The sequence below is a fragment of the Carassius auratus genome, unplaced genomic scaffold (assembly GCF_003368295.1).
Source record: "Carassius auratus strain Wakin unplaced genomic scaffold, ASM336829v1 scaf_tig00217662, whole genome shotgun sequence".
NCBI lineage: Eukaryota > Metazoa > Chordata > Actinopteri > Cypriniformes > Cyprinidae > Carassius > Carassius auratus.
Window position 1 is genome coordinate 18,369 of NW_020529170.1, and position 15,221 is coordinate 33,589.

Consider the following 15,221-nt stretch of genomic DNA (forward strand, 5'->3'; position numbering starts at 1 on the left):
CCAACTACGCACACATTTCCCATGACTGTGGGAGTCACGTGCTAGTCATATAATAAACACTAGATGGCAGTTTAATACTGAAAGACACCAGTTTTATGATGATAGATGGATAGATAAGAAGAACATAGTAAAATAACCTAGTGTGGGTTCTCAATTAGGCTACTTTAGTAGTTGAGCCGGGTTTGTACGTTTTTGTTTACATTTTGTTTTTCATTATTTTTTATTGTTATTTGAGAAGTTTATTAAATTATTTTTTACATGTACGTTTATCAACCATAAATTCTAAACCACAATCAACACAAATAATCTTACAGCGCGACCTCACCAGGGGAACAGCAGGAGGAGCGCGCGCTACAGCTGGGGATTATTGGAAGTTTTGCCATTCAAACCGCGCGGGGGGCGGAGTCAACAGACCGCGAGCCGACTCAGCGGAGTCACTGCAAACTTGGCAGGAGACGAAGCCCTCGCTGTTTCCCGAGGCGCGTGTCACACCGGCATACAAAGTGACCTCGCGCCGCATCTTTATATCCTTTCACGGTGCGCCTCGCGAGTCCGGTGGCACTGCGCTCGGGGAAGATTCAACTTTTTCCTGCTCTCGTGACTGGCCGCGGGACATAGGATAGTTTGAATCCAACATCTGTACGGTCTGAAACAAAGACGCGTCTTTGCGAGAGAGAAACAAACTGGCTTCAGTGGTCTAGAGATCAGTGAGATGCTGTGTGGGGCTGCATGACACTTTTCACTCTGTTGTGTTGCACTTATGGTTGGGCTTCTTGACTCCTATGAATACCCCTGAGACTCATAATCATAAGGACAATGGATAACTTTTTCACCGAGGTAAGTTGGGTATAAAAATAATATTTCCATGTTGATATATTCTGTTCCAGAGTACAAAATATATGATATATATATAATACCAAATCGCCTGTATATTTCTATATATTCTTTAAATATTTCTCTGTATTGCTATATTTATGCGATCAATTGCTTGATGCCAATGTAGTTTGTTTAATGCTCAGGACTGTAAGCGCACGCTGAGTGAGTGTGTGTGTGTGTGTGTGTGTGTGTGTGTGTGTGTGTGTGTGTGTGTGTCTCCCTCCCTCACATCTCTCTCACTGGCCCGGTTCTGAACGGTTTAGGTCATTCCCAGTGGAGCTCACAGGCATTTCCTTACCTTTCATTCTTGTTTCCTCCTCTGCATCTTATAGCTATTATTAGAAGTGTGCACTGTACACTTGCTGAATTAGAAAGTATATAAAAGTAAGTAAAAATATATATAAAAAAAGGTATTTATTAGATTATAATAATTATATAATATAATAAAACACAGTGTTGGGTGCAATACAATACTTATTATACAAATTAATTACTGTAATTTAATTTCCCTTGAAAATTAAAGTAAGGGATTACTTTTAGATTTTCTGTAATTAGTTATTTCTGATGCTGTATAGACTGTAGAACAATCCTATATAAAACAGTACTACATTTAACATACAAATTTATGTTTTTAATTCAAACTTTTTACTTTAAATACTTTGGTCAGGTCATAAATAATTTGTGCTATTTTATATTATTTATTTTATAATAAAAAAGAGAACTGTTTCATGTCTATTCATATATTGTTCAGTTGGTTGACTTTTAAGAGGGAGTAATTAGTACACTAATCTAAACACACGGTTGAAGATATAATTATTAGTAGCTTTTTTAGAGTAACTTACCCAACACTAATAATATATATTTTTAAATGTATGATCATGATGTGAATTACATGAAGAAATAAACAGACATTGAGTTTTAAAAAGTTTAAATATACGTTTTAAATTCATTTTAAAATTACATTTGAAGATTTTATATAGTCATTTTTTAAATAATACTTTGTATACATAAATTATTTTAAATAGAAATCAATTGAATTTTGAAAATTGAGTATTGCCAAAAGGTGATTTTGTGTAATGCTTGTCAGGACTGACGTTGATGGAAATGAGACAATTGTATTATTCATCCCTTGTGACTTTATTGTGAAATGAGTGCGAGGTGATGATCGGTAGCACGAGCCGCTCCCTTGAGCCAGCGCCACATGAGTCACAAGTGAAGGTTTCTAATGTTGGCTTGAGGTGGATCATTAGTCCTCAGGATTGCACTTTTCACCTGTGAAGGCGTCACCCTTATAAAATATATAATCTTAATAAAACATACTCACCTGCACTGGCTCAGAAACAGTATTTATATGAGATTTTTAGATTGTTTTAGAGGGAAGCACAAAAAGCAGTGGGCTCTAACTGCACCAGCTTTACACAATAGTGTCAAATATCTGCCTGCTGCTGCGTATCTAGCCTGTGAAACGGTTCTGGACAAAAGGAGCAGTCTTTAAAAAGACATAGCTGTGTGTGCGGAAACAGATTCAGCTGAAACATGCGTGCAGAATGTGGGGAAGAGCTGAGCTCGTGAATGCCTGTCTCACACACGACTCTTCTACATGACTGACCTCAACAAGGGAGAGACAGGGTGATTCCTGTTTCACATACTACTCTTCTGCATGTCTAACCTCACAGAGAGAGAGTCCACATACAGATCTGACATTTTCTCCAGGGATTTGTGTTTTTGTCTTAGCATGAACGCACATGCATGCACACATTTCTGTTTGCAGTTATGGTGGCAGGCCTGCATGTCCGTTTTGTTTTAGGTGTGTTTGTGTATGGATGTGTTTGCACAGCAGCGTCGCTGTGGCTATTGCCTCCCTGCAGTCAATATAGGCGGAGCTTATTCAAAGGTAAAGCTCTTTATTTTCCTGTGAACTGGCCAATCAGAGTCGCAGGTACTGTTTGAGAGTTGTGCTTTAGTGCAGAGGAGTGTCATTCTGGGAGAACAAACAATCCAGGTTATTCTTTTTCCCTGAAACAAAAGTCCTATAGAGGATCAGAGATGTTTTGGGTGCAACCGTGAAGTCTCATGCACTAAGAATTAGATTATAACTCTGTCATCATTTTTCCTAGTAAATTGCTTTTAATATTTAAGCAAATACACAGAGGTTTTGGTTTGCTGAAATCAAATTGAACACCATAATAAAACACACAAAGGGGTGGAGCTTATTTAGCACCTGGAGTACAGGAGCTATGACACTCACATATACACATATTTACATAGGAAGTACCACAGACCTATCTTTTTTAATTAATATCAGATCTGTTTTAATTAATATTTTTATTTTTAAAATATAAAACATGATATATAATATAGTTAGAGTTATATATGTATTTTTAATTAAATGTATAAGCTTTTTATTCACTGAGAGTTTTCACTGACATTTTTTCAAGTTTTAACTAACTTGAGAACTAAAAATCTTGACCTCAAAGTGGGAACAGTATTCCCTCACACACATTCGGTCATGTACCCCGTTGGGTTTCTTCATCTGCTTGGTGTCAGGTAATCCTTCTTCTTACACACACACACACGCACGCACGCACATTAAATCTTGTGAGTAGCTTAATGATTACACAGCGCAGTTATTCAAACCTGTCCTTTACCAGAAACTCTGAACAGAAAAACCCCTTATGCTGATAAAGACAAATACTGAAAGAGAAATCTGTTTGTGAATTTCCCATGTTTATGTTAGAAATAGTTCACCAAAAAAACAATTACTCATCATCCTGTTTCCAAGCTCTATTAATGTCTTGTTCTTTGAAACACAAAAGGTTTCAAATTAGGTCCTGAATGAACTGGGACCCAACTTTCAAGATTCAAAAAGTTCAAGTCTTCCGAAGTCATACCATAGACTTTTGATGAGAAATAGACAAAAAAAAAAAAAAAAAATTCCCGATCATCTTGAGTTTAACTCGATAATTGAGGTTTAAAATATGATGCACATCTTCTCGACAAGACACATAAAGTCAGACATTTTGAATTTAGAAAAATTCATTTCCCCATTTATTGTAAGTGCGTGGAAAGCATTGACCAGGTCATATTCCAAAAAGTCTCCTATTGTGGTCCATGGTAGAGATAGTCATACAAGTTAGAATGAGGGATGAGTACATGATGACAGAATTTTCTTTTTATACAAACTATTCATTTATTCTTAAATCGTGTCAATTAACACGCAAAACCTGAATGCTTAATTAGTCTGTTTGTTCCCGAATGACTAAAGCATTATAATTACCAAACAATGAGGAAGAAAACAAGGAGGACTTCCTTTTATGATCCTTAACAATTGCAATCTATGAGACTTCTAAACCAGGACCTGGCGCAAAGTACACACACACACATACATACATACATGCAGATGGTCTTTGTCTTTGTTCCGTGTGAGGTTATACAGCGCTCTTTCCCTCGTTCACTCTCGTTGTGAAGTATAAACACACATTTTTCACTGTAGGACAGAGAGAGAGAGAGAGAGAAAATGAGAGTGCTGTGGAAAAGTAGGTCAGGCGGCAATGCAGTGTATATGTGAGGGTTTTTGAGAGGGGTTGCTTGGTAAAATAAGTTTGGTTATAAGTTTAGGAGACCGGACTGAGTCTGAACACCAAGCCTTGCATATGAGAGAACCAAAGTTTGGGTCTTTGGGTCCGAAGTATGCAGGAATGCCCTTCATCACTGGCCTGCCTTCCTGTTGACCCAAACGATATCTGATTCCTCACTTCCTGCAGCCAAATGAGAGAAAGAAAGGGGGAGAGAAAAAGAGCAATGGAGAAGTGTGTGTGTGTGTGTGTGTGGTAAGCTCTGAACATGCACTGTAAGCAGCAGTGAGATTACAGAGTAACTCTGGTCTGTTTCATCCTTTACTCCGCCCAGCCTGACCACACTCCAAAACTCTGATATTATTTTAAGAGTTTAGATACACAATACAAGGACACACTCAGACATGCATGCACACAGTGCACTTTTTAACTTCAAAGTGAGGTTTTTCTTTCATCTTAACATGAAACAAAATTATAAAGAGTCAGTGACGTTTGATTTGGGAGTCTTTGTGCATCAGTTTTGTGCCTGTGATGTTTTAGTTGGATTCTTGCTACCTGTTTAAATCTGTTATTCCCTTGAGCAATCTTTTTTTAGCACAGGAAGTGAATAAAGGCCAGAAAACCTGACAGACATGTACTGTACCATTCAAAAAGTTTGGGGTCAGAAATTTAATTTTTTGGAAGAAATTAATTCTTTTTTACAGCAAGGATCCATTAAATTGATCAAAAGTGACCATAAAGACTTTATACTCATCAAAGAATTTTGAAAAATATACACATAGTTGCCCTAAATAGTTAAGCAGCACAACTGTTTCCAAAATTTATAATAATAAATGTTTCTTGAGAAGCAAGTCAGCATATTTCTAAAGGATTATGTGACACAGAGTAATTGCTTCTGAAAATTCAGCTTTGCGATTACAGAAAAAAACATTTTAAAATATATTAAAACATCTATTTTAAATTGTAATAATATTTTACAATATTGCTGTTTTTACTTTTTTTATTAAAATAAATGCAGTCTTACGTTAAAACATAAAAAATACTGATTTCAAGCTTTTGAATATATACATACTTAGACTTTCTTTTTTTCCCTCTCACTCTTTCTCTGCTTTTCTCTCTTAGCAAGCTACAGTCTTTTTTTTATTTTTTGTGTAGTCAAACAACATAATGAGTATTTAAATATTTTAAGGATTTTTAAAACATTTTTATATCTGTTGGTCTAACTTTGCAAAAACTGGATTAGCCATTTTCCAGTTGGACTGAAGCATTTACATGAAATGTTATTGCTGAAATTAAAAGTGCTTGTAAACACATTAAGGTTTTTGTGTCATTTAAAAAAATCAGTGTGATAATCTAAAAAATAGTTTTGACTAGAGAGGGATAATTATAATTTAAGTATATTCTGAGTATTTTAAACCGTAATGTGTCAGCATGTTTGTGTTGCGGTCATAAACTTGTTGAGCAGTTGTAATCTTATAATGTTTGCAGATAAACACAAGACATGGTGAAAGCTGCTTAACTCGAAATATGCTTCTGTCAAGGAGACACACACACACACACACACACACACACTCACTCAGGTTTAATGCCTCAACCACCAGATGGATTTCTGGATGTCCCCAAAGTGAGGTTTTGTAAGATTTAGCAGACTTCTAGAGGAGCATTTTTGTCCTTCAAGTAAATCCACACATACTAAAAAACCAATGAACAATTCAAAAGTTTCTTAACATTCATTTCTTAAGGTGATTTAGAGAGAAGCAACACACATTAACACAAGCCAATGTTGGGAAACGGACGGTATCACAGACAGTGCATCCTGGATTACTGCAGAGATGGTGAATTGGATTAGACGCCCAGAATTCCTGAGATAAACTTGGTTTAGGGAGAAAAACAGCTTCCTGTTTATGTGGGTTAGAGATGCACTAACTTGATGGGACTGACTCTGAGTTTTGAGGTTTTAAATGTATATGGATCTAGAGTCAATCCACTACAGTGTTAATTTTTTTTAGACAGTAAACACTGTTTGAAAATATGCAAAACACTTCATGCGAAATTATCTGTTTTGCAACTGCAAGCAGTGTCATGCTGCTTACCAGAAACAATCAGTCATCTTTAAACGTCGGATTCCTTTTATATGAACACAACATGTAATACAATGGTCCCATTGATAAAATCATGTCCCGTTCTTTATTGCTTAATTTTTCTGTTGTCATTCCTAGTTTGTGTCTATTTGCTTTTTACAGCTACTAACCTGGAAGATTAGCAGGATGTCTGCATGTGTTTAGGCTGTTAGAAACCATGAAGATGTGCATGTGACAGTAATCAGAGAGAAAATGACTTAAATTGTCCATTTCCTCTACAGACTTTTGTCTTTGTCTTACCAAAGCTAAGTTTTTCTGTGGTTACTGTGGCCTTTTAGGTCAGAGTAAATTGTGGATTTTTATTATATTTATACAAATAATCTTTACACTTCAGCTTCAGCTAACTAATAATTGAACTGCTTAATTTGTTGATTAATTGTATCAGTTTAAGATTTTATTTACAGTGTTGCATTGAAATAAGTCCACATCTTGCCAAATTCTGTATGTCAAATAATATTTTAATTGAAGGCCATAAAAAAGAAGATTTAAAAAGATAGACCCAAACTCATGCTATTAGTCAGTGTTAATCAAACAAACAGTAATGTTTTGACAACCTTTCTAATGAAATCAATCTAAGATTGGTTTAGATACTTATAGCTGTTTCTGTATATTATGCTGGGTTAGGAGAAAGTGTTCATCTGTGTGTGTCCAGCTGCACAGCTGTTCTGTTGCAGTTTAGTCTGATCATTCAGCAGTTCTGTGTGTGTGTGTGTGTGTGTGTGTGTGTTTCCGTTCTTCTAAGCTATGAAGGACTGTTGAGTTTATGCCACTGCATTAGTAAAGTGCTCGAGAGAGAGAATGACAGGTAATCGATGAATTGAATTGAATAAAATAAAAAAAAATCCTAATACCGTGATTCACAAGGCTTTCGGTCATTTTTCAAATTCCACAGTCTTAATTTAAAACATTCATGTTAAAAGTTGCTGTTTTTACTGTGGTCAAACATAATCACTTTGTTGTGTTCATGTTTTATTTGATTTATCGTCTCGGTCTGATGTTTTCCATGTGGAAAAATAAGTGGAATATTCTACATTTAGTACATTTGAACTTGTATATACAAATGCAATATCCATAATGCAGTGTGGCAATGGACTGAACACAATGCTGCAGTGTTTGATGCAGTGCTGATAGTATGTGTGTGTGTGTGTGTGTGTGTGTGTGCGCATGTAAGTGGGGAATGGGGTTAAAGTTCAACTGTGTCTGCTTCAGTGGGGCCTCACAGCCAGTCATGCCTGGTCAGATCACCATGTGTTTCTTCCATCAGCATGTACACTTATAGTGTGTGTGTGTGTGTGTGTGTGTGTGTGTGGCAGTGTGGCATATGAGAGACAGAGGGAGGAATTTGGTCTAATGAGGTACAGTTATTGGTAATTATACCTTTTTTGACCTAATGAGTAGAGCCTTCCAGAAAAAGGTATTGCTCAAAGGTTGATCTTTCATTTTTAGGAGACTTGAAGTTCTTACCTTCATCTAAGTTTCAACTATGTCTTCCTTCGGAGAAGTAGACATTTGTTCTAAAATGTGAGACGAGTAAAAAGTTTAAAGTACTGATGAGAAATATGAGTTTATGTAGAAATCTCTTAAATTTGATTGCAAACTTTGGTACCTAACCAAACGAGAAGAGTGCGAGAGTTTATTGAGATAAGATGTATTCTGAAACTTTAGGAGCCACATGTGAGAATACAGTCTAGAATTACAAATACCAAGATGTCAAGAGCTAGAATTACAAATACCACATAGTTTTAACACAACAGTTGTTTGTATTTTATTGTTGCTGCTAATTGTTAGTGATTTTTCTGTACCGCAGGATGTTCTCAAACGCAGTTTATAATTTCATTTCAAAATCCACAATTACATCCAATGTGTGGTTTTGCAAACAGTTGTTTGAGTTTCTACTATTGTTCAGTATGTTGCTAACCAGCGTTTATGTGTTTGACAGGGTTGTCGAGTGTGGCTCTGGGTGGAGGATCATTATGTCCCCAGTACCGTGGACTCGTGCTCTGGTGGAGTGGTGGTCTTTAACACAGACTATGGCCAGGTAAGTGGGGGTGGCGGTGTATGCATTAAACAGAAACAGTGGCTTAACATCTGCTCTGTGCACCTCTGATCAAAACGCACTGCTGAACAGGTGTTGTGCTCTCATTTTACACAAACACACACTTCTCTGTTTGGAAGAGACCAGCAGGCTGCTTTGTTGTCATGGAACCAGGCACCAGGTACACAGAAATGACCAGAAACTCAGTTAAGCCTGTTTCTCAACTGAGCACAATGTGTTTGTGTTTTAAGGTGTGTTTCTTGAGTCTGTTTCTCATCTTCTCGCTTGTGTATTCAAACACATGCAACTTGCTTGTGTCTCTGGCTTCTGTTTCTGGTCTGCGGCACAATCAGTGGACCGTATGTTACCTTCCATATGAGATCAGGATCTGTATAGTTAATTAAAACAATAAACACCTTCTGTTTAATTTCAGCATTTTAGTGTTTTTTAAGCACTGGTTTTAGTTGTACGGTGTAAAGAAATAAAATACAGGCAAAACCCAGATGGAATTGTGAAATCTAGTGACAAATATGGATTTACTGTATAACAAAGAATGACATAAATTCTATTTAAATTTGAATCCTGCCTGTCTCTGTGTGAATGAATGGTGCAGATGTTTTGTTTACTACACACATACTAAAACACACATGATAATTGTAGTGTTTTTAGCCTCTGCTGCCTCAATATATGAGTACATGCTGCTCTAAGAATCACTTCATTATCATTTTAACCATTTCTTTTGAGAAAAGTTATTGTCATACCACATGCAAATAGAAACTAAAGGTCTTGACAGCAACCTGTCAAAATGAAAGTTTGGTTTAACTTGAAGAATCCATGACAGAAATATAATTACTTGCACTACTTCTAATAAAATGAATATTAAAATATTATTTTTAAGGAATATTTAACTGGACAATTATTTACCAGGATTGTTTTACCAAAAAAAAAAAAATTAAATACACAACAACAACAAAAATCTTAATTTGAGTGAAAAAATAAAAAGTATTACATAGGGCTTTAAAATGTATTTCAATTAATTAGACATGCTTTTTTTTTTTTTTTTTTTTGTTAGATTATTTAACTAATAAAACAGATTCTAAGAAAAAATTAAAATGGAAAAAAAAGGAATTTGGAAAAAATAAAACCAATCTCCCAGTCTGAACAAACTTGTGCTCAGCTGGTTTAGCTTGTCGTCAAGCTGGTCTTCTAGGTCTGACCTGTTGAAGTGAGTCTAAAACCGGCAAACAGACCAGCCTGAACAGGCTAGGTGACCAGCTGAGACCAACAAACCATTTTAAGCTGGCTTAAGCTTTTTTTTAGCAGAGAATTGAAGAGAGTATGCAATGAGTCATGAAGCTAGTAAAGCTGTGTATTAAAGTGGTTGCCTGGGATAACAGAAATGTATAGTTTCAGAGGTCTAGCATTGATGTGCATTAATATAGAATTCAGTTTATGTGCCATTATAAATGTATACAGTGAATGTAAGAAATGCATACTTCAGCTATTTTACAATGTCTTTAAATGTGGGTCATCCAATCAGATTTTAGAGTGGTAACCTATAATAATAACCTTTAAAAAATGTGTTTGACATTCTTTATATATTGTTCTCTTTTTTGTTTCTTTTGTGATCATTACACAAAATGAAAACAAATACTGAGAACGGAAGATCAACACACTGTTAACATGTGTTGCAAATGTGTGTTTTGTTCAGGTGTACACTTACAAACAGAATGCCGTGAGCAGGCAGAGGGTTTACCCCATGCACAGCAGCAGTATCAGTGGGGTCGAGGACATGGCAACCCTACAGGACCTACACGACGGGGCCATTCTACACAACCTGCAGCTCCGCTACACACAGAAGAGCATATATGTGAGTAAACACACAGCAAAATCACCCACAAACACTCAATATAACATTGTTTGTTATTCATTAAGAGTGCATTTTTACAAATGAGTGTGTGTTACGAGTGTGTGAATGTTTCAGCTGTGGTGAAAGACGCAGTTGTCAAGGACACAGGGTTGCTGTGCAGGTGGCTGGATGGCTTTCTGTTCTTTAATGTGTCAAAGTATAATATATTTGCTTACTTGCATGTCTCTCTCCCTTTGGCTCTCTCTTTATACTGCCTCTTGAGCCTTTCCTCACAACAGTGTACTGTGTTGTCCTTTGGGGCTGGTTCAACTGTGTGTTTGTGTGTGCACTGTCGGGATGTGATCTGTGCCAAAAGCAGTTAGTCCAGTTCCAGATTTCCAGACAGTCTCCATGGAACAGAGTTAACATGCTACTGCTGGACTCTCAGTCTTTATTTCCAAGCATCTGCATCAAGTCCAATTAATACATAGTGATTGTTTGTGTGTGCATCTAAGGGGATTTAACATCTGTCTGGTTAACATCTGTTTACACTGCTCTGTAGTTGTATTTAAAGGGATAGTTCACCCAAAATATTGTCATCATTTTAAACCTGTTTGACTTTTTTTCTTCTGTGGATCAAAAATTAATAAGCATCCTGAATATGGAATATACTGGTTGCTTTTCAATATAATGAACTTAATAAGGTCTGGGGCAGTCATGCTTCAAATAGGAAGCAAATGCTCCATAAAAGTACCATAAAATAGTGCAGGGCTAGATCAACGATTCATTGAAACCATCTGATTCAAAAGAGTGATTTGTTCACAAATCGAACATTACTGGTTTTCTCATGAATGTGCCAAGAAGAGCTAGAGAGGATGTCAGGACTTTCAGTGAAAAATGACTTTCATTCTGTTCCCCACACAGCTGTATCATATGACTTCATATGACTTTATAGCACACAAGACTATTTTTATAATACTTTTATGGCTCTTATTTGTCATTGTAACCCTTGACAGCCCAAGCCCTCATTAACTTTCATTATTTTCAAAATAGTGGCAAGGCCAGGATTTTCCTAAATGTGTCTTTTATGTTCCACAGAAGAAGAAGAAAAAAAAACATTTGGGTTTAGGGAGAGCAACTGTTCCTTTGTATTTCAAACATTTTCCATACACTGACTTTACAGGATGAAGTTATGACACACTGTATGTTAAAGGGACCGTTGAGTAAATCATGAGGAAATTTTCATTTTTGGGTGAACTATCCCTTTAATACGTCTTGTCAATGATTTGTAAGGATATTTTATTTGTCAGACATGTTGCAAATGAGGTACAGTCATTAACTGGTATTTTTATGTTTATATTTTACACAACCTACTACTACTAATACTGAGAATAATAATAAAAACCCTTGCATCTACATGTACAGATAAAGTAATAGGAATAGCCTCTTTTGCTCAGTTAATGATTATTATAAAGTGATAGAGCAGGAGGCAGCTTGCCTCTCTCTCTTTCTAACACACACACAAACACACACACCACACACACACACACACACACACACTTTCTCTCTGTCTGTCTGTCACATAATCACATGCCATGTGATTGGATCGTTTGATCTGTGTGAAATAACCAGTCACCTATGAGAGTGGGTGTTGTCTGCAGGTATGCGATGGTTATCACACTAACGTCAGAGTTACTCACTTATCATGAGAAAATGCACACCTCCTGTTTCGACATGACTGAAACCTTTTCCCACACATTATGGGCTAAAACGACTAAATTATGCCTTAATGTGAATCTCTAATGCCAATAAGGTGTGTTTTAGGGTTAGGGCTAGCTTTAAAATCAGACGTGTATTTTATTATCCGTATTATAAAATAAACAGCCATGTTTGTATTTACATTATGTTATTTTTTAAAAGAAGAACTTTATCATGGACATTGTAAAACAAAACCCAAGTTACACGTTTTGATAGCTTGTGTGTGGTTTTATTGGTTTATATTTCGATGCCAAAACCAGAAATCACCAGAAACCCAAATCACATTTGAACACATTTTCTCCATCATTGAAAATCACATAAAACCACAATTGTAATTCCACATTTGTGAATCTAATGAATTCATTGGCTAATTAGCGCAGCCGCCACAGATCTGCTAAACTGATAAGGCTAATTGGTGACATATGGGAGCAATCAGAACGAATTAGGGTGTTATTTGTGTGTGGTGTGTGTGGTTAGTTTTGGTGGTCTGTATAATGTCTGTCTGTTTCTTCTTCAACTTAAATGTATATATTAAAAATCAATGCTTAAAGTCACAGAGGAGTTTATTTACTTAATACCAAGCCTGAGGTGATTAGACTCAGTACAAATAAACAGCAATCCTCAATGCCATTATAAAAAACACAAGTTGTGAGGAAAATAAAAGCGTCTGGTTGTGTGTGTGTGTGTGTGTGTTTGGGGGTAGTCTTGTGGGAATGTGTGTGTCTAGCTGAGATCCGATTCCACAGCATTTAAAACACAAAGACGTTTCTCTCTTTCTCTCTCCCTCTTTCTCTGATTATAAAAGCTGTGGACTTTTTTTGCCTTACATTTGGACTGAAAATACTAGGCCAGCTTCCCACATCAAACACGCATACACACACAGGGGGGCTGGTGATCCAGAAAATGTCTTTTGCATGTGAGGTTTACCTCTTTTTCATAGTATTGCTCTCTCTATTTTGTTTGCAGCCTCTCTCTTTCGCTGTAGTGCGAGTGTGTAGCAGGAAATAGTTCTGCTTCGGTTGAGTCAGGTCATGTTTCAACTCTTACTCTACACACTCGGCTTAACATTGAGAGGGTATGTGTGTGAGAGTTTATTGTGCATCACTATGCATAGCTGTCACTCTCAGCTGTCTTTCTAGACAGCAATATCATGTCTGCTTCTGTCTGTGCATGTGGAACAGCATATTAAATATGCTTTCTAAAAACTGCATCTTTTAACTTACTGTGACTGTGGTCTGCTTTATGAATTCTTAACTATGAAGATATTGGTAGCACCACTGGACTGAACCCAACAACAACAGAGTGATACAGATGACGTTCACCCCAATTAAGCCCCTCAGAGTGCTGTTACATACATTTGCAGACACACCCAGGGGAGTTTATGGGAAGGACATGGCTGCTGTAGACCTTCATTGCATTTCTAAGGTAGCACTTATGGAGATTAAACCCTCGCAGGGGCATCTGGGGGTTTTTACTGTGGCAGTGTGTCACACTTTGATTGGCTGAATTCAGTACTTGCTTGCTCTTACTATTCCTGCTGTTTCTTTATATGGCTGAAATAGCATGAGTAGTGTGCTTTCCTAAATTAACCATTGTCCAAGCCTTGTTCAGGAAGTCCATGGCTATCTGCTTGATAAGGCGTACAATAACAAATACTGTTTCCGGGTCCCAAGTGAAAATAATATCTTTATAGCTTTTATGAGCACTATTTATTGTTAGCATACATTTCATCTAAAAATGTAAAAACTCACAGTCGCTCCAAATCATGTTTGTTAGATGTTCGAAATGGTATGAAATAAAGGTATTCAGTATTTATAATATGTACAGAATGTATTGTATATGATGAGTGTATCCTACAATACTGTTTACTTGATCTGATTATTGACCACAAGATATTTTCAAAATGTAAAAAAAAAGTCAGCTTGAAACGAAAATCGTCATTATAATTTATTCCCTATTTTAAAATATATCCAAATGTTGACCAGGATTTCGGATTTAACAGTACCTTTAAAAGTGCAAAGTATGGCACTTTCTGAATTAAATTGATCATTGAAATTGATAAATGAAAAAATCATTTATCTTGTACTTTTAAATTCTTCTTTTTATGCAGTAGACGAACTATAATGTGCATTAGGAGTTAGGGTTAGGAGCGTAATAGTATTCCATTCCAAGCACATATTCAGTCTCCTAGATAATCCTATCCTAGACAATAGTGCTCCTCAGTTTTAAAATGGGTAGGTTTTTTATTTGTGTGTGTGTGTGTGTTTTACAACAATATTGACTTCATTTTTCCCATACTAGAATAGAGCGGGGAATCCCGCCAGCCCATTCAGAGCAAACTGATAACACCTGTGACTCAATAGGAAGGCTTTCCCCTTCTGAGGACCACATACTGACAGCTTAATGTCTGCTTTAAAACTTCTTACTGCACTGTACTTCTGTTTCCATCTGTCTCTTACTGAATTACAGTCCGATATTAATATAACTATACAACTTAGTGTGTAAACTCATCTCTGATTTGACTGGACAAACCTCACAAACGAAACATGCAAAGTTCATTTAAACGATCATCCTTTATGTATTCTGTGGGAAAAAGTATATTTTGACAGACATTGCATTCAAAAGAGACTTGAAATGAACTTGATGAAAACTTTAATCAGTGTTTATTGTTTCTTTCTTCTGCAAAGCAAAAGAAGAAATAGAATTTGAATGTTTCAAAAGTTTTTGTGTCCATATAATGAACATCAGTATAGGATCCAAAAAAACTACACTAGATCCCATTGATTTATATTGTATGGACAAAATTGTTTTTATATTTATAATTTATTTTATGTTCTAGAGAATAACATTTTGATGCAAAATGAGGGTGTGTAGATAATGACAGAATTTTAATCAATCATTTTAAGCACCTTTAGAATTAGCAAAAAAGAAATTCTGCAATATTTTGTATGCACATTTACCATTACACATGCAGCATGTAGTTTACA

General features: G+C 36.2%; 1 protein-coding gene across 1 annotated transcript; it reads left to right on the forward strand.

Moving 5' to 3' along the window:
- Positions 1 to 350: 350 nt before the first annotated feature.
- LOC113101950 (unconventional myosin-X-like) lies at positions 351 to 10,593 on the forward strand. Its single transcript, XM_026265706.1, has 3 exons — positions 351 to 837; positions 8,532 to 8,630; positions 10,339 to 10,593. The coding sequence occupies exons 1-3, from the start codon at positions 817 to 819 to the stop codon at positions 10,579 to 10,581; spliced, it is 363 nt and encodes a 120-aa protein (XP_026121491.1). The 5' UTR covers positions 351 to 816; the 3' UTR covers positions 10,582 to 10,593.
- Positions 10,594 to 15,221: the final 4,628 nt, after the last annotated feature.